The sequence below is a fragment of the Lutjanus erythropterus genome, chromosome 15, assembly GCF_056507025.1.
Source record: "Lutjanus erythropterus isolate fLutEry1 chromosome 15, fLutEry1.hap2, whole genome shotgun sequence".
In the NCBI taxonomy this organism is placed as follows: Eukaryota; Metazoa; Chordata; class Actinopteri; order Lutjaniformes; family Lutjanidae; genus Lutjanus; species Lutjanus erythropterus.
Window position 1 is genome coordinate 5281938 of NC_139331.1, and position 26103 is coordinate 5308040.

The window sequence follows — 26103 nt, forward strand, 5'->3', positions numbered from 1 at the left end:
TATATTCTAGTGCACAGTTCACGCCACCAGAGGACAGAATTGGAATATGACCATGTCTTCACCAGCTCACCACAGTGGTAGGATTGGGTACTGAATTCAGTACTTTGAAGGGTGCCAACCGTATTACGTAAGTTATTACCAAGTACCAATGTGCTAGAACTTTAATCAGCCTTGAAAAGTTGAAACCTGGAAAGGCCCAAACCCAACAAAATTCTGTCCGAACTCAACCCAAACCCGTCCCTCATTAGCATATTTCAGCCCAAACCGGATTACAGCCCGACGAGCTTCCCTCTTTGTACCAAACAGTAGAAGCTGGGAGTGACAGGGGCAATACATGGTAGGAATATGAACTGGCAACAACAAAACTGGGGAGAAAAAAAACAAAAAAAACCCAAACCAAACCTGATGCAAGCCTACGAAATATGCAAGAAATACAGCCCGACCCAACCCAAACCTGTCGGGTCCCATCAGGTTCGGGCACAGATCTCCAGCTCTACAATGGACTAGTTGCGCAGACACATTTTCACATCATAACAAAAACACTCACAGGTGTATTAATGACTGCTGCGTTCCACTTCTATGGTGCATGCTGGCTCACTGTCACTGTTACGGGGACACTTAATGAAACTGAGCCGTAATTACTGTTATTAAGTCCACCTGTGTTTTTCCTGCTGTGACAAGTCAAAATATCTGCTGTGCAACCAGTCCATTCATGTTACAGCAATCTGTGCAAACTTTTGATACTGCATCTGGGTGAGAGAGTGATAGAGGGTATAGAGAGAAAGAGAATAAAAATATAAAATGCCTCCAGACTGCTCGTCTGGTGTACACAAAGTCTCTTAAAGTCTCGACATGCCAAGTTGACTAAATCAAATGTTAATTGCACCATGTTTTTAGCCTAAATCTTCACTGTAGAGCCTTGGCTTGGGGCCACATTCACATGCAAATGCACACTGGTTGAACTGGGTTTGTGTGGTGTGACGGCATGCAAACAGCATGTCTGAACTTAAGGAGACTTGGCAGTGTGGAGGAATTTTTTTTTAGTTGTTTTTTATGTTTGAAAATTGGTCACCATTCACTTCCACTGTTTGGGAGATTCTGCGACACTGTTTTCCTATGAAACTCCAGCAGTGTTTTGTGGACTTCAAAACTAAACCCAACCTTCAGCTGGCATGAGGTTGAGTAGATAATGACTGAATTTTAATTTCTGGCTGAACTATTCCTTTAATGTTGTTTACATTGTTCTTCCTTTATTTTGGTGAGTATTTATGGGGTGGGAGGGGATATGCAGCAGCTGTGCAGTAACTACTGTAAGGGCTGATAAATAATGAGTATTAAGAAAAATAAAAGAAAATAATGAACAGCACAGGGAGATGTAATATGACCAGCAGCAGCAACAGCCTCTTTTTTTTCTCTACCACATATCAATCACGAAACTTCCTGCCTTTATGGCAACCTCAGGGGACGCAGTACCTCAAATACAGACGGCTTTTAAATGATGATGTTGTAATAGTCGAGGGCTCAGCATTATATTGGATTCTGGACTTTTACTGTGAAGAATTTATGGGAAATTAAATGTTTATTCACATTTTACAGCCGCTCCATTCAAGACAAGTGCATCATCAGTTAAAGACACCTTCAGGCAGGTCGCCCCGTTGTAATAGAGATGCAAATCCCTGCCGTGCTGGGCTGACACGCCGAGTCAAACTGAGTCAAGCCAAGCCAGAACATGTGTGTAGAAAAGGCTTATTAGTCACTTTGTGCTGAAGCACCCTGATGAATGAGGAGAGCATAGAATCATAATCTTGCTGCCAGTTTAAATCCACACATGCTTTTACTCACTGACACTGTTAAGGCAAGAAGTTCTTGTACGTTAAGTGCACACATGATATTTATTGCTCACATTTCTTTGCTCCTGGTGACCTACACATTCTACAAAGGAAGCTTGACATTTCAGAATGACCTGCTGTGGTCCTGCTGTTGTCTGAGTTGCGATCACTACATCACACTATGTTCTCCATACAGACGCCATGAATCCAATGGGCTTCTCAGCTCAGCTAATAACCAGTGACGGTAGCCTCGAGCTGGCTTTCAGTCTTATCATACATCTCTGTAATAGAGGAGCACAGGCATTAAATCCCACAACATGTGACACTTCAGCCATGATGTGTTAAATCACTGTTCTGTAAACATGTTCTTATTCAATCTGACTGAATCACTGACAGGCTGCAGATGTAACTTCTGTTAAGATGGAAGTTACAGCTGGCCTCTCAGCTAAGCATGTGAATCACCTACTCATCAGCAGGAACTGGGTGCATTTTTGCATTTTACTCAGAGTAACTGGATACTTTGGATGTACTTGAGTAATATTTTCAATGCCATACACTAGAAGATTTTAAAAAATCTACTAAAAGACTTCAGTCTGACACCCTCTGACAGTCTAAGAGTTTTAAGTCACAGTAGGGTCACTATTTACTTAATTTATTTAAAGAGAGAGTTCACCCAAAAATTAAAATTCAGTCATTATCTACCCACCCCACCCATGTTTAGTTTTTTAGTCCACAAAACACTGCTGGAGTTTCACAGGAAAACAGTGTTGCATTATCTCACAAACAGTGGAAGTGAATGGTGACCAGTTTTCAAACGTAAAAAAAATAACTGGAAAAAGAACATAAAATGCCTCCATACTGCTTGTCTGCCATAATCCAAATCCCTGAAAGTCCCAACATGCTGTCTGCACACCACACACACAGTGTGCATGCGCACGTGGCTCCAAGCTATGGATCTGCAGTGAGGATTCAGGCTGAAAACATGGTGTAAATAACATTTATTTTAGTGAGCTTGGCATGCTGGGGCATTAGGAGACTTGGATTATGTCAGACGAGCAGTATGGAGGCATTTTATGATTCGAACCGAAAACCGGTTGTTACGTGCCACCATTCACTTCCATTGTTTGGGCGATTCTGCAACACTGTTTTCCTGTGAAACTCCAGCAGTGTTTGTGGAATAAAAAACTAAACCTGACCTTCAGCTGGCATGAGGGTCAGTAGATAATGAATGAATTTTCATTTTTGGGTGAAGTATCCATTTATTTTTATTACTATTACTGTGTTTTTTTAATTCTATCATTTATTGTTATTTATTTATTCCACTTTCCAATAATATTGTATTTTTTTTAAAATATTTCCTCCAAAACAAGACTGTATCATCAATTTTTCAAATTTTGAAAATTAAGTCAAACAATACATTAATTTGATTGTATATACTAAAAACAAGAAAGCCATCAGTTTAAGAACACTCGAGATCCACTGAGAAAGAAGTTCAAATGAAGTATTTATATATTTACAAGCTGTAGGATCCTGATCCAGAGACAAAGATTCACATTCAAGGAAAGTTTCAGAAAGTTTTTCTATAGCTGGATTCCATGTCCTGCAGCGAGCACATGGTGAGGGACAGACGTTAAACTTCAGTGCTGTATGAGCAAAGACTGACAACATTAAACATGTTTGATTTTATCTGACGGTTAAGACGAGAAAAAGACTGAGTAAAGACAGTATTTGGACCACCTGACATTGGTCGTTTGACTGTGAAATTGCTCCAAAAGTTGTGAGGTGTAAGGCCGGCATAACTGGATTTCTAAGAGCAGTTCAGCGTACTTTTTACTTTTTGACATTTTGGGAGAAAATTTAAAACTTTTATTGCTACTTTGAAACTTTTTAAAGTGCTATATTTACATAAACTGAAAGGGACTTCTAAATGTAAAAATTAAGATAAAATATAAAAATAAAAATATTTAAAACAAAATTCATAAAAAAAACACTATAAAAACTCAGAGGTCATCATTCATGCCCCCTGGAAATAAACTTTTAAGATTAAAAAAATGTTTGAAAATCCCAAATGCTTCTCCGCACCTCTGACTGGACTAGCTTCTAAAAAAAAACTAAAGATGAAACGTGATGTTGCTTTTCATTGAAATGTCTTGCACCACGACTGGTTGCATCATTCCTCTCGAGTTCTGTCCTTGATCTTCTTCGTCTTACGGGTGAGTGTAGTGCAGTAAATAAAATGTGGCTTAGATCTGGAGGCTTTTTGAACTTGCAGATAAGCCTCTCAGCTCTTTGAATCCACTTTGTTTTCTGCGCTCACAAGCCCGGTCTCCTGGGTACCTCCTTTCTCTAAATTTAGATAACATCTCCTCTTTACTTGAACTTTTCTGGCATTCTTCTGGATATGCCCTTCCTGTGCATGCGCCCCGTCGGCTGACATGTGAGGATGCATATGATTGGTTGTGTTTTTTCAGTTTTTCACAGCCTCATTTCAAATGTGTTGATCTGACAATAAAGTTGCTCTTTACACAACTTTTGTTGGATGAGTTCTGACCTTTTTTTGGATTGAAACTACACACAGGAGAAACACAATATTCATTTAATGTGGATGAGACTGAAACATCTGTTCATCTTGATGATGTGATGAAATGTAACATCATCTCCTAATTTTTAAAAAATATCAGATTACTCTTAAACCTCAGATAGTTAGTATTTGGTTTGTAGATATTACTTTGAGGTTTATTTGATGCACTTAATTGTTTAGTTTATTTATTTATTTTATTTAAAGTTTATTTGTAAAGGGACAAGTATGTAGCATAAATCAATGCCACACACCATAGCATTTATAGCCGAAGCTAATTTGCAATGCCCGTCCCTCGCTGGGCCTTAACATACAAAAGACTCAGCAACAAAACACAAATAACAGTGCAGAGTACAGACAATGAGAAATACAGGACACTACAAGATACAAATTACAAAACATAATTAGCACTGTAGAGTAAGAAACACCAAATTATTCATGACTACATGACTGATTCCTCTTCAAAAACTGTTTCAATTTGAATTTAAAGTGATCTAAATCAGGATCCAGTTTGAGTTCTACAGGTAAAGAATTCCACATGTTAATTCCACGGACAGAAAAAGCTGTTTGTCCAAATGAGGATTTACACAGGAGAACCTTACAATTCCCATAAGATGCTCCACGTGTTACTGAGCCTGAAGCTCTAAGTGGAACCGCAAGGTCACTGAGGACCTGAGGAGCCTGATATGTAGGCATTTATGGATGAGTTTGAGATTAGCGAGATTAATGAAATTATCAGAACTTAACATATTTAGTTTCTGAAGAACATGGCAATGTTCCAACCATTTCAGATGAAAGTTGTCACCCATGAATGACGTGTGTGTGCCAAATTTCATGCACTATTGAGTGTGTTTAGCGCCTCAAAAATGCAATTGAAGGGGACAAAGAAATATAAAATAATTTCTTTGCAAGTGAGTGCCAGCGCACTAATGATGAGAGGAAAATAGGGAGGTCAGGTGATGGTCATATACTGTATGAAAAAGAAAAGAAGATAATTATTGTGTCTTTTTTGTCATACGATACCTTTTTGACACAATTGCGTGTTAATTTAAGTCAGTGTGGACCTGAGCCATTGCATGAAACAATTTAGTCAACATTCAGGTTGTGGGGTGAAACAAGTTGGGTTACTCAGTTGCTCAGTTTTCCTGCAAAAGAAATGGGTTACACATGTACAGAGTGATCTGTACTCAAAGCACTAAAAATAAACAGAAAAAGCAGTGTCTCTTTCCAAAAATCATGACCCGGTTACTCAAGATAATCTACTCGGTACTCTGTCAGAACTATTTTCTTTCAAGTAGAAAATAAAGTAATTCCAGCAGATTCTAAGTAGTTCCGGTAGATTCTAGTGCAGAAAAAAAGGAGTTCCTACATGAAAGTGGTCACAACAAGGTGTGTAGATTATCTTGAGTAACAGGGTCATGATTTTTGGAACACTGGTTTGGAATTTTTCAAATTGATTATTTTGGGGTTTTTGAGCACCACAGTCCCACTATACTGGAGAGAGAGCAGACATCTCTACATCTGATATCTCCAAAACTCTGCACCTCACACCAAAACTATCTAGATGGATAAACAGCACTACAGGCCAGGCAGAAAATTTTTTTTTATTTACTTTGGGGTGAATTGTCCCTTTAAAAATGATGATTTAGATGATTTCCACTTTGCATCAATGATATTGGATCTTTGATTCGCCACAGCTCTGATTTGTGCTTCTTCCTGGCAACAGAGGCTCATGGGTACTGTGGTATTTTGAGCCATTTGCCATGCCAAACAAAACCTGATCCCTCAGAAATTCAAGTTGAACTAATTGAACTGGTGGTCAAAACATAAAATCTAAATGACTGATGATTGAAATGACTTTCTCCAAAACAATCCATAGACTCAAAAATAAATCTAAATCATCACCCACGACCTGCCAGAAGTGTGTGGTGGAGCACTATTTTGCTGCTCTAGACGCTTTCCCAACCCAAAATACTGTTATTTGACGTCTTGGGTTCAATTATCTTTTTGGGACCATATGGTAAAAATCCTACTTTTAACTTCCACTTGAATACCTCTTATAATAAAGCAACATTAATTTTACCTGAGTACATTTTTGGCAACTCTACCCACCTCTGATTATTTTGCAGTCACAAACTTTGGAACATCTCAGAATAGTACACTTTTCAGGAACCAAAAAAAGCCACCTTGTCAGCCTGACAACGGCACTTTTTTAAAGTCTGCTCTCCTTTGAATAAGTTCTCTGAGCCCTCAGGCCTTCACATTCACCCACCCTACATAAAGGATCACGTAAAAACCTTTAGTTCAAGGAACAATGTGCCAATCATGGAAACTGGAGCAGTGATAACATTGTCCTCCAGCTCCAGTGTTTGAAGAGGAAACAGCTGACAACTCTTTACCTCTTGTGCACAACAGTGGGACACAGCTGAAATAATTAAGTTGTCTGTTGAATCCCAGCAGCTACAGGCCTATTTCCAAACTTCCATTCTTATCTTAAACTTTCACAGACAGTTGTCTCCACTGAACTTTCCTGAATTTGGCTCGGCTTTAATGAATCAATCTGTGAAATGTTTCGGGCTGCTTTCAGAACAATGCACAGCGCGGGGACTGTCCTTATTAAGGTAGAACATCATATTCTCACGGCTGCACGAGAGTTCTGTTTTAAACCCCCCAAGATTTGGTGCAGATTTTTGCTAACATCTTAATTGATCAGGTGAGTCCCTGGGTTGGCATTAAGGACGTGTTGGTTCAGCTCTTATCAGCCTCGTATTCTAATTCAAGACATATTCGGATGTTAACAGCAGGGCTCAGCAAAGTTCAGTTCGAGGTTCCTGCTTTTACTTCTGAGGCTCCCAATTAGTCACATTATCCATACACACAAGCTCTTATTTCACTTCTGTACAGATCATACGCAGCCACTACAAAGCTTAGAATCCAAACCTGGTTCCGGAGGTGGTTTTCCCCGTTTTGCATTCCCATTTTAAACTTTTTTCAGAAGCACAGGGATCTCCTGAATAATGAGACAATCATTTAGGTTTTCTGTTTTGACCACCAGTTGAATTATTCTAGGCCAAATGGGAGAACTACGTAGAAAACATATGAACATAATGAACCTCCGCTCAACAAAAAGTACAGTAATGGTAGACACTCCTATAGCCAAGAGTCATTAGAAATTAGATAGATATTAGTAGATATTGGGAGGAGTACCAACCAAATATTTTTTTAATCAATATTATGACTATCAAGTAATTATTTACTCGGTTATTCTGAGAATTTTTTAATGAATTATTCATTAAATTAATTTTGATTTGTATTTCATGTGTCACCTTTTATTTTTTCAATATAATACTGGCAACCTTTTTCAAGGTTTGTGTATGTGTGTTTTTTTCCCCTTTATTTAACTTTTTCTATGTAATTAAGTGTTGTCGTTTGTTCTACTACCCATTTTGTTTTGTTTTCATTCTTTGCTATTCACCTTAATTATGTGTCACAGTGGTATCTCACATTTTGAACAATATTTTTTTTAAGAAATAGAATTGATATAACATCATATGGTGATGAAACAGTTGGAAACAAGTCAAATTTTTGTGTCCACAGGCTTGTACTTCCGACCTAACCCAGTTGTTCATATTTTATACTGATGATTCAACCATGACCTGCCATTTCTACGCTTAAAGAGTAAAAATCAGGGTTTTAACCTTGTAACATGTGAAAGACACAATATGAACATGTTACAAGACCTATCAGGAGTGAAATAAGCAGAAAACACCATGTCTGAGCATTCTTGCTTTGAAATTAGAGTGAGCAAGGGCAATCTAAAAAAATGGATTCAGCCAGGCTGGGTATATGATGTCATAAACCTAAGGAACCAATCCCGTTAATCGAGGGGGTGGCACTATACATATTATTAGTGGCGATGCACAGTCCACAGGAAAAGCCAAATGTAGCTAGTTACTGTGATTCTGTTCAGTTTCCTGTGGAGAGGGCGGGGACTATTTCCATATTCATGAAATACTAAATTAAGCTGAGGTGTAGAGTTATATGTAAGCCATCTGAACAAGGTATTTGAACTTCCAACCATCCAATCAATCCTCAACCGCTTATCAGTTCCAACAGGAGACCCCATACTTCCCTTTTCTCTGGCTACATTCGTCAGCTCTGACTGGGGGATCTTGAGGCGTTCCCGGGTCAGGGTGGAGATATAATCCCTCCACCTGGTCCTCGGTCTGCCCCATGGCCTCCTCCCAGCTGGACATACCTGGAGCACCTCCTTAGGGGAGGCGACCAGGTGGCATCCCTATGAGATGCCCGAGCCACCTCATCTGGCTCCTTTGTACGCAAAGGAGAAGCAGCTCTACTCCAAGTCCCTCACGGATGACAGAGCTTCTCACCCTGTACTTGAACGTATTACGCAAAAAAAAGAGCATTTTATTTTGTTCTAAAACCTGGTCCACAGATCTGAAATACATTATCTTCTGAACTAAAATCATTTGAAAGTTTTTAATGCTAAGGAAAAACTATGGCTCAAACAAGGGAAAATCTGTGAAAACTGAGAGACTTGAGTTTATAGAGTTTATATACTCTCTTTTCTGTTTGTTGTTCTTATTTGTTGTATTTTGTCAAGTGTTCTCAATTGACGATTTTAGTCATTGCCGTCTCACTGTTTGTGTGTCGGTGTTAGCGATCATCATCATCAATCATTGTTGTTTAAGTAGTGTTACATATTCTGTTATTGCTGTTTCACTTATTGTTCAGTGGTTGTTTGTTCTTTGTCTAAGTCTGCTTTATTGTTTTCCTGTCTGTTTTAGAGTGTTGTATCTTATGTTTTATCCCTTAAAAGCCTAACCAAGGACAAGGAGTGCACATTAGTTATAGCTAGAAGTACTCTTTACATTTCTTCGGTGGTATTTTTTACTTAAATTTAACAATACCAAGATGTGTTGTCCCTGTAAAATCAATAAATAAGTAAATACATAAAGTGACTGGAGGTGAACTTTAAAGTTTAGTCAGGATCAGTCCTTTCTGAATCAACTAACTTCATCTGAAACCCCTCATTTTAATTTCTTTCACTGTTTTGTTACCTGAGTCTATTTTCTTTATAGTCCAAAATGTGTCTGTTTTTTATATGTCCCAAGTTTTGTGTAAAATGTAGTGTACTATGCAAATCCTAGTTTCCCTACTGTATATGAATGTGCCAATAAATGAGGCCCTTAGGAAATAACTTTACAACAGCTGTCTTTTCTATACGTACTGGGTCACTTGGTGCATGTGCTGTTTGAATATGTGCATAAAATTAATAGCATCTATTACATTATACAGTTTCCTATGTATTTATATTCAAAATGTTGATGGAAATGAAATGTTTTATGCAAGAACACAAAAATATGAACAGAATTAATTACATTACATTACTGTTTTCTAGAGTTGAACTGTATAATTACACAAAGGACTGAATGACATTCTTCCTAAATGAGAAAATATGCTTGGTAATGAGGGGAATATTGTAATGACAGGGTGGCCACAGGCCTGAGGCTAGAGCTCTAAATATCTTGCTTTCCACAGTTTTGTGAGGAGTAACTGATTTAAATGGCATTAAGTAATTGGATTTTTTTTCTGGCTGGTTTCACGTTCATTTTCGAGGCTGTGGCGGTGGAATACAAGCCTCATCTAATACAGTTTCATCCCCATCAAATGCTGCTGGATTGACAGAAATCCCCGCCTCCTGAGCACGGAAATCCCCCCCTTGGTTCTGGACTGCTGAACATAAATGGAGCCCAGCACAGCACCGCGCTTAGTGAGGGAGGCATCAGATGAAAAGGCGTTGAAGATGGGAAAAGAGTTGTTTTTGTCGCTGTTAAACAAGTTGATGGACAATACAGACAGAGGATGATGGATAAATCCCTTGGATATGTCAACATCAGTGTAAAATATTACAGAAAACTCTGCAAGACTCTACAATACTGAGAGGTCTGTGATTCTGAAAACGCTGCAGCCTGTAAACAGACATCATTCAGTGTTTAAGCAAAATGCATCTGTCTTTGTTTAAGATCAGATGCCTCTCCAAAACACGACATTCTGTAGATTTAGTTTTGTGCTGAGCCTCTCACTCAGATGCCATGACTTTTTTCCATCTCCACCATTTCCACCTAATCTTTCAGCAATGAATATCTACTTAGTGCTGCACAAATATTGAAATAACACCGACACTGCCGTAATCCCGACTGCAACTTCCAAAATTCTGGGACTGCAAATGAGACAGAAATCTCTTTCCGTTGGCATCCAAAATACTACTTCTGCTGTGCAGAATGCCAGGTGAGAAATTCAGTCGGGGTGACACAGAACACCAGAACCCCTGGACCCTATTCTCCAATGTTTTTGTGTCTAAGTGACTAATGGAGAGAACAGTTTTTGAAAATGGCCCAGTATCAAGCAGAGACCACTGCAGCCGTAAGCTGTGAAACAGGTTGCAGACCCGTCAAAGTGCATCCACTAAATGTGCTTGTTTTTGCCACTGTGGGCTCAGATTGTTATTCTAAGTGTCTGACAACATGATGGAAAGGATCCCTGCACAGATAGAGGCTTTGTTAAAGAAGAGGGTCCTTTTTGTTTAATCAATGGCTGATTTATGCTCTCACCAAACGAACCAGACTCTATTTACAGAAACAATAATTTTTATCATCGTCATTTTCATTCAAACTTTACATTTGCCAAAAATTTCCACTGTTCCAGGAATCACAAACTCTGGTGTAGTTGTAATAATGTCTGAATTCACTGAGTTATTGTCATAATATTGTCAGAAACTCAGCAACAATCTGAGCCTGTCAGTGGAAAAAAAAGCTATTTTAGTGGACACATTTTGAGCAGCAATGTAATCTCCCATGTATGCAACTGCACACCTTCAGTTTCGCCTCTGCTGGCTGCAGCACTCTGCCTCAATACTGGAACAATTTCAAAGATTGTTGTCCTCATTAGTTCCATAGACACAAAAACATGAGAAATTAGTTAGTCAAATTAGCTATCCTTTACAGCTGGAGAAAATAAAATGTTTGGTCACTTGTTAGGGGTCACTGTGACAGCTTCATTGTAGTTTTTTGCTCATTTCCAAGTTTTCAAGTGTGCCACTTCCCATCATTGATCAGCTGTTCCAAGTGACCCCTTTCACATTACACATTTCAATGATTTGATCAATTGGTAATCTAAAATATTTGATGTAGTTTTAAATAAACTCAATCATCTATCAGCCAGTCACCTACTGTGATTTTTGGACATGTCAAATATTCTCCTGAGAACTGTGTCTACACTTAAAGATTCCTATAAATAATATGCAAGTGTTTACCTGTAGATCAGAACTTCATCATCAGAGCAGTTGTACTGGAGTTGGTACATCTTCACCTTGGGGGCCGACTTGCTCACCGTCCACTTGACCAGTGCTGAGACAGCTGTTACCTCAGAGACAGACACAGTCCTCTCTGGTTGGCTCTTGGGAGCCCCTTTGCTGATCCTGGTGGTCCCTGTGATATCAGAGAGGCGAGATTTTGGCGGTGCTGGCTGCCCGGTGCCATTGCTGAGGTGAGGGAGCTGGACGATGGACACCTCCACAGAGGCAGTGGACTCCCCAGCAACGTTGGCGGCAATGCAGGTGAAGGTGCCATAATCCTTGGAAGTGGTGATGGTGATGCTAAGGGTTCCATTGCTGAACACTGCGGTTCGGGAGGAGTTGCCAAGCAGCCGATCATCAGGGGAGATCCAATGGATGGTAGGAGAAGGATCTCCAGTTGCTTCGCACCTCAGGCTGGCCGTCTGGCCCTCTAAGACCAGCATTCTATGGGTGTGCTGGGTAATGAGTGGTGGCTGACACACAAACTCCTCCTCCTTCACATTCCAAAAGTAACGACCCTTCAGGGCAGGAGGGGAGGCACAAGTCTCCAGGTCGTCATCTCTCTCTAACCTCCGCAGCCACAGCATCTCACAGTTGCAGTGCAGTGGGTTCCCGCCCAAGCTGAGGGACAACTGGGGAGCATAGGGTGTAGTCATGATCATTGAGTCTTGGGCACGAGCAAAGATGGGGTCTGGTGGTAACTTCTGTAAGCGATTCGAGGTCAAGTCCAATCTGGCTAGCCTTTCCAGGTCAGTGAAGGTGCCCTCTGGAATAAAATCCAACAGATTGTGGTCCAGACTAAGCTGGTGCAGGTTAATCATCTGACGGACTGAGTCCCAGGGCAAAGACATTAGATTGTTGTAGGAGAGATCTAGATCCTCTAAGGCTGGGGCCAGGTCCTCGAAGGCCTTGTCATGAATGCGTCCCAGTTGGTTGTTGTTAACGATTAGGTGCTGCAGGTTGACCAAGCCTCGCAAATCATCGGGGCCTAGCTCCACCAAGCGGTTGTTGTCCAAATGAAGTGACCGCAGTGTTTCCAAGTCACCAAAGGAGAAGGGCTGGATGTAGCTGATGGTGTTCCTGGAGAGGGTCAGATCCACTAGGTCGGTCATATTGGCAAAGTCCTGCTGTGTAATGCGGAGGATGTAGTTGCCTCCCAGACGGAGCTCCACCGTGCTGCGGTCGATGTCTGGAGGCACGAAAAGAAGGCCTTTGGCGGGACACAATGTCCCCAGGGACTCGGAGAGATTCTGGCATGAACAGTACTTGGGGCATGCATGGGTGATCATCACTGTGGCTCCCAGGACCAGGAGGCAGCAGATGATGTGGTCCATGGTAGAGTCATACAAAGGAACCTATGTGAGAAACAGAAAAATAAAGATGAGGTGAGGGTAATATTCATAATATTAAGATCATCTTTTAAACTGTCATCAATTCAACACAGCCCCTGTGAAGAACCACAGAAGGCACTCAGGCGCAAAAGGTGTAAAAAGATCTGAGATAAGGCCACAGGCCCAACTATGTCCTACTAGAAATGATCAAAATTTTAAAATACTTTCCCAAGAACATCAGTCAAATGGGATCACTTAAAACGTCTGCATGCCTCATTTGAAGACTTCATCTGATGCCCACAGGAATCATTAAACTTTTATCTCATCTTACAAGTACCTGTGGAAGACTCACTGGGGAATATGCCCTGCAGTGTTTCCTTGTGGAATGAGAGGTTTGCTGTGGGGGCAACTGCACACGTGTTACTGGCTGAGTCCTTCCTTTTAAGAAAGGTGGCCTGGTGGATAACCTGTGTACGGTGTGTGACATAGTCTAGACAGTTTGAAGTGGGAAGTAAGTGTCTCCCGATGTGTGAGAGAAGTACCAGCACACTGTTGCAGCCACACAAAAAGTGCATCCTATTAGGAGTAGTCACTTTTGTCAGCCATAAAGTGTCAAGATAAGCTCAGGATGCAGCATAATAGTTACTAAAAGGCTGTTGTATGCACGACCACAGAAGAGAAATGGAAAGTCCCTGTTGATGAAATAGTATTATGGTGTCTCCATTCTTCACTGCAGAGTTAGTCTGGACTGTGAAAGGGTAATTCCCAGCTATGAGCAAAAGTAAAACCAGAGATCTCAGAACTATGGTTAGGAGCCATAGATCTGGAAAGGTTTCATTTGCAATTATGTTAATCACATAATCAGGCTTTGGTGAAAGAATGAGGGATTATATGTTCATGAATAATGGCAGACATATTGGACACCTATAGTTAGGGTGACCAGGTGTCCCACTTTATGTGGGACTGCACGGCATTTTTAACTCTTGTCCTACATACCACATATTGAGACCGTGCCCCACATATTTAGTTTTCAAAAGTCAAACCACTGCAGGGCAGACACTTTTCTAAAATCTGGCTTTTTATCCAGTGGATCAAGTACAGGTTAACCTCTTTGCTGCCTAAGCAACAACCAAGAGGAAAAATTGGGGGCAAGTCACAAGATATCCAGATTTGGGCAGTGTATGATGGAAACTACCACAAAGAAAATAAAATACAGCTACAACGGGGAAACAACTTATAACTCAGCGAAGCCAATGGAAGGGGATTCCCAGGGAGTTTTTTTGCGCAGTTTGCCCAAGTTTTACACGGGGGTTGATAACCTGTGGTAACATGTAACCTGTATAGTCTATTGTGGCACTGAATCAACCAATGGACAAAGCATAGGGATGTTACATGCTAAGAGGAAGAAATATATATATTTTTAAAGACAGATAGACATTATATCAAAATTTTAGACTTCCTCTCAGCATTAAGTAATATATCCAACATTGTCCAATACAAAGATATTCTTTGTCGTACATTTCATTTGTTGGGATCTGTTCACTTACTTATGATTCTGTTTGTACTACTCTGTTGATTTGATTTTTGAATTTGAGTTTCAGGAACTTTGTGTCATGTATTCTAGTGACTTTTACAGAATGACACTGCAGAATTCACACAATAATTCACCCCTTTGGCAGATGTTCCGAAAAGCATGCCCATTTACTTTAAAATTTCCACAACAAATGGGAATCCTCCTTTTCCAAGACATCTGAAATTTGAGTATTTCTGGATGAGGCACGAGCATCTCTCTTTTGCATGATGTGCCCAGGTGGAAACAGCAGACTTTTCACATTGTGATGACAAAAAGAAAGAAAACGTGTGGAAAATTTGTCAGAAATTGAGGGAAACACAGGAGAATTGTGACTCTGGGAGGAAACCTGGAGAGGGCAATGAAAAACATGAACCTCCCAGGAAAACTGGGAGGGTTGGCGAGTATGAAGAAGTTCTATAATGATCATATTCTACATTTAAAAGAATTATTTGACCATTATTACTAACCTTACAGCAAAGGAGCTGATGCAGTGCTCAGTTCTGAAGTAGCACTATGCCCTTTTGAGCACTAAAACCCTAGTTGTTGTAGCATTTTCACATATTTACAGGCAGAGATATGGAGTGAGGTTACAATAACATTTCCATAGGATATATGAAGCATCGGAACATTGCCATTTCACTCAAAACAATATACAGTCAATTGTCAGTGGTATACATCTTGTGATTGCCTTGTACAGTTCGCTCCATAATGGGGTCTGTCAGTTATCGACCCCCAGAGACACTCGAATGGCCTCTATCTGGGCTGTCATGTGACCCAGGTCCATTTCTCTCTGTGGATAGAGCACTCAGGTGTAGATAATGCTGCAATCATAATGTAGTCCTGTGATCAGGGAATACAGTGCAATAACTCAAGCACAGCACATTAGACAGCAGGCGATCAGAGAGACAGTGCAAGCTGCAACAGCGGGCCGCCAGGGGACTGCGGTGATAAGCGGTGCTTTTATGGAATGGTCATAAATAAGCATATCTCAGTGGTCAAATAAAATAGGTGGCACCCGAGGGAGCACAACCACTCATTCCAGCCTAGTTCACACGAGACAACAACACACCTGCAATTTTATGCGCACATGTGATAATCCATGTGTCATTCAGTGTAATGACTCAGATAAAGACAACCAACTGCCTAAAAGAGGCTCCAAATGAATCCAGTCTACCACTGTGCACATTTGCACATCATTTCATGCACAGCGTCATTATACAATATTATGATTCAGATAAGAACAAACATGCCGATAAACAGCATGAAATAAAAAACAGCATGCTTTCCAACATAAACTGAGATTATCCCTTTTTTCCTTGCTGGCTCACACCCACACACATGCATGCGTGCACGCATCTACATCTGCACGGCGCACAGATGGCTGCACACACCCACACTCGCATGTCCAAACACCCAAACACTCACCATTTCAAAGCATCACCTGCTTGATATGATAGAGGTGCTAATGGTCGTGATGATGATGATGAATGGTTGAGTGTAACAGCTGGAGGGGTGGATAAGGAAAAGGTTAGGACAAAAGCTGACTGTGTGGGCTAACGCTAACAAAAATACTGCCAATCGGAATGGGGTTCTCTGTATTTTGGGACAATGAACTGCAGTGCTTTTCCACAAAGCACAGCATGTGGTACATTTATGTACCAACATACTGATGCAACATGAGACTTCATGTTCAAGATGTTTCAACTAAGAAAAAGTGACAAAGCTCTGGACTAAGAGGCCCTTGGGTTACGATTTATTTGTCAAACTGAACAAATCAAAAATGAGTTGATCATTCCAGCCTCACCTCATGGGACACTGTGTAACATCTGATATGACCTATTTGAGTGTGTCACTTGTGCCTATAAATATTACTCATTCACCTCACATTTACGAGGTGACTTTGTGACTGTTACTCTCTAGCAGCTTGATATTTTATGTTTGTGAAAAGTTTAGATTTGTTTGTTGTCTTATTTTTCTTATGTGCAACTGTGTGTTTTACATTAGATTCTTTTATATTACAAAGCCAACACCTCTTAATTCCTAAATGACATGAATAGGCCAATGACTGTTGGAAACAGGCAGCACCAGACCTGTAGTACGTTACGTAAGTCTTATGATATTAAACACGTGGCTAACATTGTGAAGTGGTCAGAGTTTAGGTAGGTTTATGCACCAAAACTACCCTGTTTGGTTTGCATTAAAGGGGCAATGTGTAAAATATGAAGAAATAGCAGTTACACTAGTGATATTTTGCTGTAACAATCTCTGGCTGTAGCTAGCATCATAGCTTCCATTAACTCAGTTAGCCATGTAGCTGGTGGCCTTAGCGGACTCAATTCTGGCTGGACCTGAAGCTCGCAGCACGAGGAAAGTGCTTTTGTTTCAACCATGGGAAATGGAACCAGCAGCCTCTTATAACCCTTTTCCACCAACTTGGAACTGGTTTCAAAAAGTTGATTCTCAGCTGGCTCCAAAATAGTTTTTCCTTGACCTGAGGTGTGAACTGAAGTGGGCTTGTCATATTCTGCAATGCTCTCTGTCGGTGACATATCCTTGATTACAAAAGTTCTGCTCAAAAATAGTGGAAACGTGGGCTGGTCTGCCAGATAGCACCAAAGTTCAAAGAATTTTGAACGGAACCAGTTCAAGAACCAGAACTAGTTTGGTGAGTAAGGGGTATCAGTGAACACAGTTGGACCGGGACCGAACTCAGCCACACAGCGAATACTGTGCAGGTGTGTGTTTTGCATTAGATTCTGTTATTAAATTATAAAACCAACGCCTTCTCTCTCCTAAATGACAGAATAGGCCAGTGACTCCCAAAACAATGTACAGGACTGTTAGAAAGCTCCAGCAACAAGTGGCTCTGGATCTCAGTACATCATATAAGTCTTGTGATGCTGGTGGTGGATGTTGTCATGTGGCTAAAATTGTGAAATGGCTGGAGTTTAGGTAGGGTTAGGGGCCAAAACTACCCTGTTAGGTTAAGTAAAATATCAGGGAACATAACCAAATTAACTGCCAACTGCTGCTCTTTGCTGTTACTGTCTTTGGCTGTTCCATTGGAACCACCAGCGTCTTATACCATTTTTTTCCACCAACTTGGAACTGGTAAATAAAAGGTCTTCCTTGACCTTAAGTGTAAACTGAAGTGGGCTTGTCATATTCTACAGGTCATTGTTTGAGCAACGCCCTCTGTTGGTGACATATCCTTGATTACAATGGCTCTGCTCAAAGCTAGTGGAAATGGTGGCTGGTCTGCTAAATATCACCAAAGTTCCAAGAATTCTGAATGGAACCGGATCAAGAAACAGAGCTAATTTGGTGATGACAAAGAATACTGCACAGACGGGGTTTAAGATTGTAAACAGTAAATAGTATTGAGAACAACACATTTGTTTAAATAAATGCATTTAAAGTACAACATGTAAAGTGCAAACAGCATATTTGGTAAAAAACCTAAAGCTCTTTTTTTTAATTCAGTTCAGGTGGAACTGTTCTTCTATCTAATCCTACCTGCTGATGTTTTATAAATGGAATGAATGGCTTGCTGCGCACCGAAGAAAAATCAACAGGCTCCTCTTTGTAAAGAACAACAAATGAAAAATGTTTCATCAACTGATACTATCTCTTCAAATCAATATTATGTCAGCAGAGTGAGACTGTTATTAATGTACTTCATGTGCCGTTGATTAGTTATTTTGCCCCAGACTCCAGCCTAAAATATGGTACATTGCAAATGACCTGCTGCGTCCTTTAGACTGTGTGCACAGGGCCTGGGGAGCACAAATAGAAGCATTTCATCACATGGAGCTGAGCAGCACACTGAGGGGGAGTGTTTAGTAAATCATCTGGTCAAAGTCAAGGGCACCGTGCGCAGGATGGATGGCGTAGAGGTCAGGGAGTTAGCAAAACGAGATCTCTCCTGACAAGTCGAGCATGGCGGCCATGCAGGTGGCTCCCTCATATGTACCAAGCGGCGCCGCGACAGGAGTAATCAGCGAAGGCCTTGATGTGAACACTCATCACAGCTCCTGACAGACAGCGCCGGGCCGACCCCGTTGCCCACCGGGCTCCAGCCTTCATGACTCGCCTAGCCCAGAGGCGGACAGGAAGCGAGCGGCTGCAGAATCATTTCACAGCGACACTTCTGTGAGCACAGTCGGGCCTGCGCTGCTACTGCAGATAGACCTGGAAATGTGGCTCTCGGTGTTGTCGTGATAACCGCATTTTTAATACTACTTTCACGCGGTTGTGAAAGATTGAAGTCAATATTGAATTTCCCGAACATTCACAGCTTTCACCAGCTCTGTTGTGTAAGCTGAAATTCATTTCAGCGTGAACTCCGGAGGGTATACAGTCTGCACAGGCAGCACCTGAGTTTGAATAGTAAAGAGGAGAAGAAAAAGTGGCAGAACTGAAATATACAGAAGCTCAGTTTGTCTGACAGTGCACTGCAGCAGTCAATGCAGAATTCATCTGAAAATAAGTCAAACGGGTGAAAAATGGGAGCAGCGTCAGTGAACCTCACGGAGCAGGATTCCAGCACACCTGCACTGCCTGATTAAACTGTTACCAGCAGATCAATAAGGACACAAAACTACTACCAACAGCCGGTGCAAAGGGAGCTGCAAAAGATAAGTGCTCCACTGTGTCTAACTGATTTCTTTGCTTGCTTTAGTATTGTGGCAGTTTGTATTAAACTTTGAGTAGGTATCACAGGCTGATCTCTGAGATTGCGCCGACAGTACAGAGGCTTTAATGAAGCATTTCATTCAAAGTTGGAGGATGCCAGACATATTCAGTTGATAAATTGTATCAGAGTTCAGCTCAGAGAAACCGTGAGGACAATTCCTTTTCTAAATACGCTGTTCCAAATGCAACAGCTAGTTCTCTAAGACTGCTAGAAAGTTTCTTGCAGTCGGCAAAGCCCACTGCAAACCTATGCAAAACCTCCCACCTCTCCGTCTGCTGCTTCATGTCACTCCTCTAAGCCCCTCCAAACAAACCCACAAGTTTGAATGGCAACAAAATGAGTCGTTGCCCTGCAAAATCTTAAGCTTCTTAGGAACCAATCTGCACAGCTTGAGCCTCGCCAAGACCCCAGTTCTTCTTGCCGTGACTCGTCTTCTCAAAGATGTGCAACTAGACCAACTTGGAGCTCGAAGGTCAGCAACCATAGTCTGTGAAGCACCAGACAAAGAACAATGACGACACATGTTCAACACCAAAATCCACTTGGTTAAGGTTATGGAAAAGTCATGACCAATACAAAAATACTTGATTGTTATTCAACCTCATTCTCTTGCATCTAAGACAAATGACCTGTAGGTTTTGTTGTGCTATAACATAACATCTTCAGCATCTTTCTGACTTTACAACCAGAAGGGTTACTTCTTTGTAAAAATGGTCCAACACTTGGTCAACCAACGGATGCTGTCATTTTTTTGGTGAGGACTGTCTCAGATGAGCCATATTTGCAGTACTAGAGGTGTAGATTCAAGTCACATTAATTGGACTGGAGTCAGTCCCAAATTTGATGACTTTAGCCTCAACTTGACTAAATCAGAAAAAACTTGCAGCTCGACTTGAACTTTAACACCAATGGCTTGTTGCCTCACCCTGACTTGAAAATACTTGTCACCTTCCCCCAAGTCAAATGATTAAAAAGTGTGTTCTTTAAAAAGTGCAAAAGTGCATTTCCAGACTCAACTAAAGTGAATTCTATTACTTATCAGAAAGTCAACACTGAGCAGATCCACTTTGTTTGCACCAATCCAACAGCATCCAATTAAGTTGCATGACAGAACCATGAATAACTAATGTTACGTTACCGAGCTCCAGTTGGAAAAAGGAATACCAATGATCATTTTGTTCAAGTACATAAACTCTGAGGTTTGTGAGTTGAAAAATTACAAATGGAGATGCAACAACTTCCAGCTTCATTTAACATTTGAAGCTGCACAAAGAACAGTAAGTCAAGACACTTAAAATGGCTTTACATTTGATGATGGGCAGACTATGATTTGTTTAGGACTCGAAACACAAAATTTAGGGAATGGGACTTGAGTCAAAAATTGTCTGTCTTGTCTTCTGGCTTGAGTGCAAAGATTTGAGAGTTGTTGCAACTTGCAGAACAATGACCTGGTCTCACTTCTGTCCAGTACCACAAGTGTCCAAGTCAAATCCATCAACATGGACAATACTAAAAGTACACTTCGTCACAGTAAGTCACACAGCGTAGATTTATGATTTGAATGTTTAAGTGTTTGATCCCTGGCAGGTTGCAATTAGCTCATACACGAGTCATTAGCAGGCAGGGGAGGGTGAGAGTTGTTCTGGAACTCAGTGGGAGGATGTATTTACGTACCTTTGTAAACCTGATGAGCACCGAGCTTCAACATGAATGTGCACCAGAGAGTTGTTCATTCATTTTTAGCAAATGCTTCTGTACTCATCCCAAACCCATTGAAGATAAAAGCCCTTCAGGCTCCCTCACAGTACGGTTTCCCTTTTTGCCCACACGACAGGACCAGCGTGTTGCTGTTCTACATCGTGTGCAATACGCTAATGAGAAATAATGATTCCGACATCGGTGGATAATGTGCCTCCCTGTTCTATCACTGCTCGAACAAGACTCCTTCTCATTAGTGCACAGCTGATGGTGGGAGGTTTCCCTGTTGGTTTATTATTCCTCTTCCCTATCACAGATAGCATGTCGCCTTTTCTCTGACTCCTGCAGGTTTGTAATTGGTGTCTACCAGGGCAGGAATTATACCATGGGCAAAAAGCAAGTGCCATGGATGTCCTGAAGTGTGGCCGTAATGGCCCTTCTAAAATTAACTTTGGCACGCCCTGGCTGTTTTGCCCTCAAAAGTTTTTTCTTTTTTTTTTCCCACTCCCTCAAATATATGTGCAAACATTAACATTAACTTGCAAGCTAACATTGGGGAACAACTTTACGTGATAAGCACAAGCAACAAAATGCTGTACAGTGTAGGATACAGCTATATTTTAAATCTTACCAGGATTGTTGCTGTATGAGTTACACAGAGTTAACTTGTGACATTTTTCTTGTTTACCAAACCTGGAAGATATTTTGGTAGCAGCTTCCCAAATACAATCGCTAACACGACAGATGGCGAATTAACAGTGTTATGACTCGACATTTAATTCAGTGTTGGGTGACCAGACGTCCCCGGTGGCTTGTCCCCAGCTGGAGCTGCCAGAGGGCAGACACCAGAGACTTCATTAACAGTTACAAAAGGTAACCAAACTCCTTGGAATAATATTAGACAGTGAATTGAAGTGGTCAGAGCAAATAAAGAAAATTGTTGCAGTCATGGGTCGAAGAAGTCTGGGAGTTATCGAGAGATGTGCTAGCTTTTTACCCCAAGAAAACATTGGTTTTTACTCATGTCGATTACTGTCCAATAGTGTGGTCAAGTACGTCAAATAAAGACTTTGAGAAACTACAGTTAGTTCTGAAATGAACTCTGAACAATTATATGATATATTGTTATATAGTATGGTCATAATTTTAATACAAGGTATGCATTGTTTCTCACTTCCTGTCTCAAAAGAAAGGAAGGGAATGAAATTATGGAATGATTTGCTGTCTGAAATTACACACTTAACAAGTAAAACTATTTTAAAGAAATATTTAATGGCATGGAGCACCAGCCCCTCTTTCAAATAGGACACATTTTGCTACATATTATTGGACTAATGACCAGGAAAGGTCGTCCTTAATGATCAGTAAGGAGGACCTTTCCTGGTCACGTATCATTTTATTTTCACTTTATTTTCCCATTTCCAATTTTTAGTGCTATTAGTATACGTTGAACAGAATGAAATGGCTTACTGACTGTTTTTTGATATGATGTAGGAATGTCATGCTGTTATTCTAGTTGTTGGTATTTTTTATTTTATTTTAAAATAATAAATAAAGAAACAGTATTATGACTCAAATTTCAATTCAGTGTAGGGTGACCAGATTTCCAGGTTTTCCAGGAGCACTCCCCAATTTTTGGTGGCTTGTCCCCAGTTGGAGCTGTCAGAGGGCAGACACCAGGGAAGCAAGAGTAGAAGAAAAGGAGAGAACTGTTTTTGTTAAGACAGTGAAGCACAAAGAATGATAACCCTCATCTAGTATTTTGGTTTAGTTTCTGTTTCAAACTAGTGATTCAAAAGGATCCAGATTTGATTTAATGCTGTCCAACCCCAGTATATACAAAAGAGCCATCCTGTTTTCTTTTGATTATGGTTTTCTGAGGAAGGTCCGAGATCACAAGACTGAATGCACTAAAATTCAATCAGTGAAAGTTGTCATAAGTATTTAAACCAATTACATTAGACCAAACAGCTGATTTTTGATCCAGTAAAGCTCATATGGTGACTCACTACTTCCTATCATCTCTTCTTTTCACAGTTAAGACCCTCTCAACATTCAAAGGCATCAAATCACAGGGAAAAACCAGCTGTCTAGACATAATGTGCTGTATATGCAACACCACAGATCTCATTACAACAAGGACAGTGATGTAATGGAAAGAAACTCAGCCCCGGGTTTATCCGCTGGACTCGCATCCGCTTGCAACCAACCCCTTTAAAATGCCAAAGTCACACAATGACACAAACAAACTAACCGATCAACGCCAGCAACTAAAATTTTATTTTTTTTTAAATGGAGTCTGGTGGCTTTGAGCAGTGCGATTTATTTGCTGTTTCTGGTTAAATAAAAATGATATTATTCTTTAACAAAAAGGTTGATCTCTAAAACTTAGAATAACAATCTGAGCCTGTCAGTGGCAGATCAAGCACTTTTACTGGATGCACTTTGATGGTTGCAGTTGTCTTGAAGGAATACTTCATGAAGCCATGAAACTAACAAGTTTCATGGCTGAGATCATTTACTGGACCAGTTTCCACACATTTTGTATCTATTAGTCCTTTCGACACCAAAATATGTAAAATATGGCCCAGGTTTAAACATACACTATCCGGTGGTGGAAAGTAACCGAACATCAGGGGTGGAACAGTTCATCGTTGGTCGGTGGTCCACATGGATCAACCTCCAGGTTCAGTTCAGTCCGCATATGATCCATGGACTAAATGAAACCGTTATAGCATGAAACTCAGTTTTTCTGTTGCTGTTCCTTAAAGTAATAAAGTAATAGTTGCGGTTGCAGTGAAAAGCCAGATGCTGCTGTGTTTTACTTTGCAGTGTATCTCTGTGAATCTAAAAAAAAAGGCTGTTTCATCACCTCTATCAAGTGAAATCCCAACCTTGACTTCACTGGTGTTATTGTGAAACTAGGCACGCTGTTTTCATAGAAACAGATCATATGATTGTGATATTTATTGCAACATTGGCAATATCTCCTGTCTTAACTTCCACACACAGCTCTGCTCAGCTCACCGGAGCAGCTCTGTGTCAACATAATTTTCTGTATAACCGTGTCTGTATAATCATCTATTCAATCAATCAATCAGACTTTATTTGTATAGCACATTTCATACAAACAAAATGCCACACGAAGTTCATATGGGTTCATATGATAAAAATAAATCTGAAAAATAGGTGGGACTAAGATCATTACAAGGTTTATAAACCAAAAAAAATATCTTAAAATCAATTCTGAAGCACACAGGAAGCCAGTGCAGAGACTTAGACAAAATTGGTGTAATGTGTCCTGTCTTTCTGTTCCTCATCAGCACAAAAGCAGTTGAGTTTTGTAATAACTGCAACTGAGCAATGTTTTTCTTGCATTTGAATCAAAGATAACCCCAAGTTTTTTTATGTGATGGCAGGGTTTTAGTGTCAGCGCTTGCAGTTTGGAGTATTTGGAGCAATTTGGACCAATTGTCATGGTTTGAGTTTTCTTGGTTATTTCCTGTTTTATTTTATAGTTCTGGTCTTCCTTCATGTGTTTTGTCTTTACTTCCTGTCTTTGTCCTTTCCCCGCTCTTTCTGATTGCCATTTGTTTCACCTGTCCTGTCTACCTGTGTCTTATTAGTTCTTTGTCTGTTTAGTCCCTGTGTTTCTCTGTTTCTTTGTCAGTTCGTTGTTGCCCATGCGTGCCATCCTGCCATCTCCTGTTTTGCCCTCCTTTGTTTAGACCTTGTATAATTTTCCCTAGGCCGTTTTTACTGACCTTTGTTTCCTTTATTAAATACTTTTAAACCGGTTCTCCCTTGTGGTCTGCATTTTAGGTCCTCCACCTTGTTTACTTTTGACACACACATAACACCAATATTTTAGTACCTCAGTTTTGTCCTGGTTGAGCGGTAGAAAGTTTTCTGCGATCCAAAACTTTATATCTAAAATGCAGTTAAAAAGGGCATCAACTGGGTCTGAGTCCTCAGGAGAAAACTGAACACTGAAGGACACCACAATCCATTTTATAGCTTTTTGATCATTCGTCCATGGATACTAAAATTCTCAGTAGTACAATCTGACCTGAGAGTTTTGTGATCCATTGCACCCCTATCAAGTCCAAACTGCAGATACTAGTGCAACTTCTTAAGCTACAAAAACTCTTTAAAAATCCTGTTGGATCAGCTGGAAAATGCATCATCACAAAACTGACAACAGGCTGTTTTTCTGACACATGAAAAGCTGACTTTTTAGAGATGCAGGATCCTCACAGGACAGCCACACTACAAACACTTGATGATCTTATAGACCACGATGCATTGCTGTAGGTTAATCTAGTCCACAGTGTATAAAGTAGCTCAAATGAGCTCAACCTTAAACATCTGCAGCACTAAAATGCATCATACACATTAATGTAGCAGCAATATTACACTGGACATAACAGTAAAAGTGGGGCAATTACTGAAGTACATTTAGCTGATTATACTTTTACTTAAGTATGGTTTTCAATGCAGGACTTTTCCTTGAAGGGATCAGGATGACGTAAACTATTAGTTTTATTTCCCGAATTCACAGTTAGTTTATATGCAGCACTGAGCAGGATGCAGAGAGGGGAACATAATCGGCTTCTATTTAATATAGATATATAATATTGAAGGGACAAGTGCATATGCCATATGTAAGTTCTGGACATGTTGAATTAATGGCTCATATTGCCTTGGGTATGGTAGTTTTTCTTGCCCAGCCATTTCCCGTTACCCTGTTCTACCCTAATGATCAAATGTATCCCCGAGTTTCCACTACTGCTGAAGGAGAGAGTTGAAGTGTCACATGATTAATGCTGTTTTGGGGGCTTTTCCGCACCAATGAATAAAACACTGCACCTCATGGCATTCTAACAGTCTTTAAACCATAAATACTGCACTAAATCTCTGCTATCTGCTTCAATTCAGCAGTTAAAGAATATAAAAGCTACTGTACTACAGAGGTTAGATGACACTTTTATATACTTTATTTTCTGTATATTCAGCTGCG

At 40.4% G+C, this 26103-nt stretch overlaps 1 protein-coding gene across 1 annotated transcript in view; it reads right to left on the reverse strand.

Moving 5' to 3' along the window:
* Positions 1 to 26103, reverse strand: part of lrfn2b (leucine rich repeat and fibronectin type III domain containing 2b) — a 244637-nt gene that overhangs the window by 14647 nt on the left and 203887 nt on the right. Inside the window, exon 5 of the mRNA XM_084737953.1 lies at positions 11744 to 13140. Within this exon, the coding sequence (XP_084594079.1) occupies positions 11744 to 13119 (1376 nt within the window). The 5' untranslated portion in view covers positions 13120 to 13140. The remainder of the gene's footprint in view (positions 1 to 11743; positions 13141 to 26103) is intronic.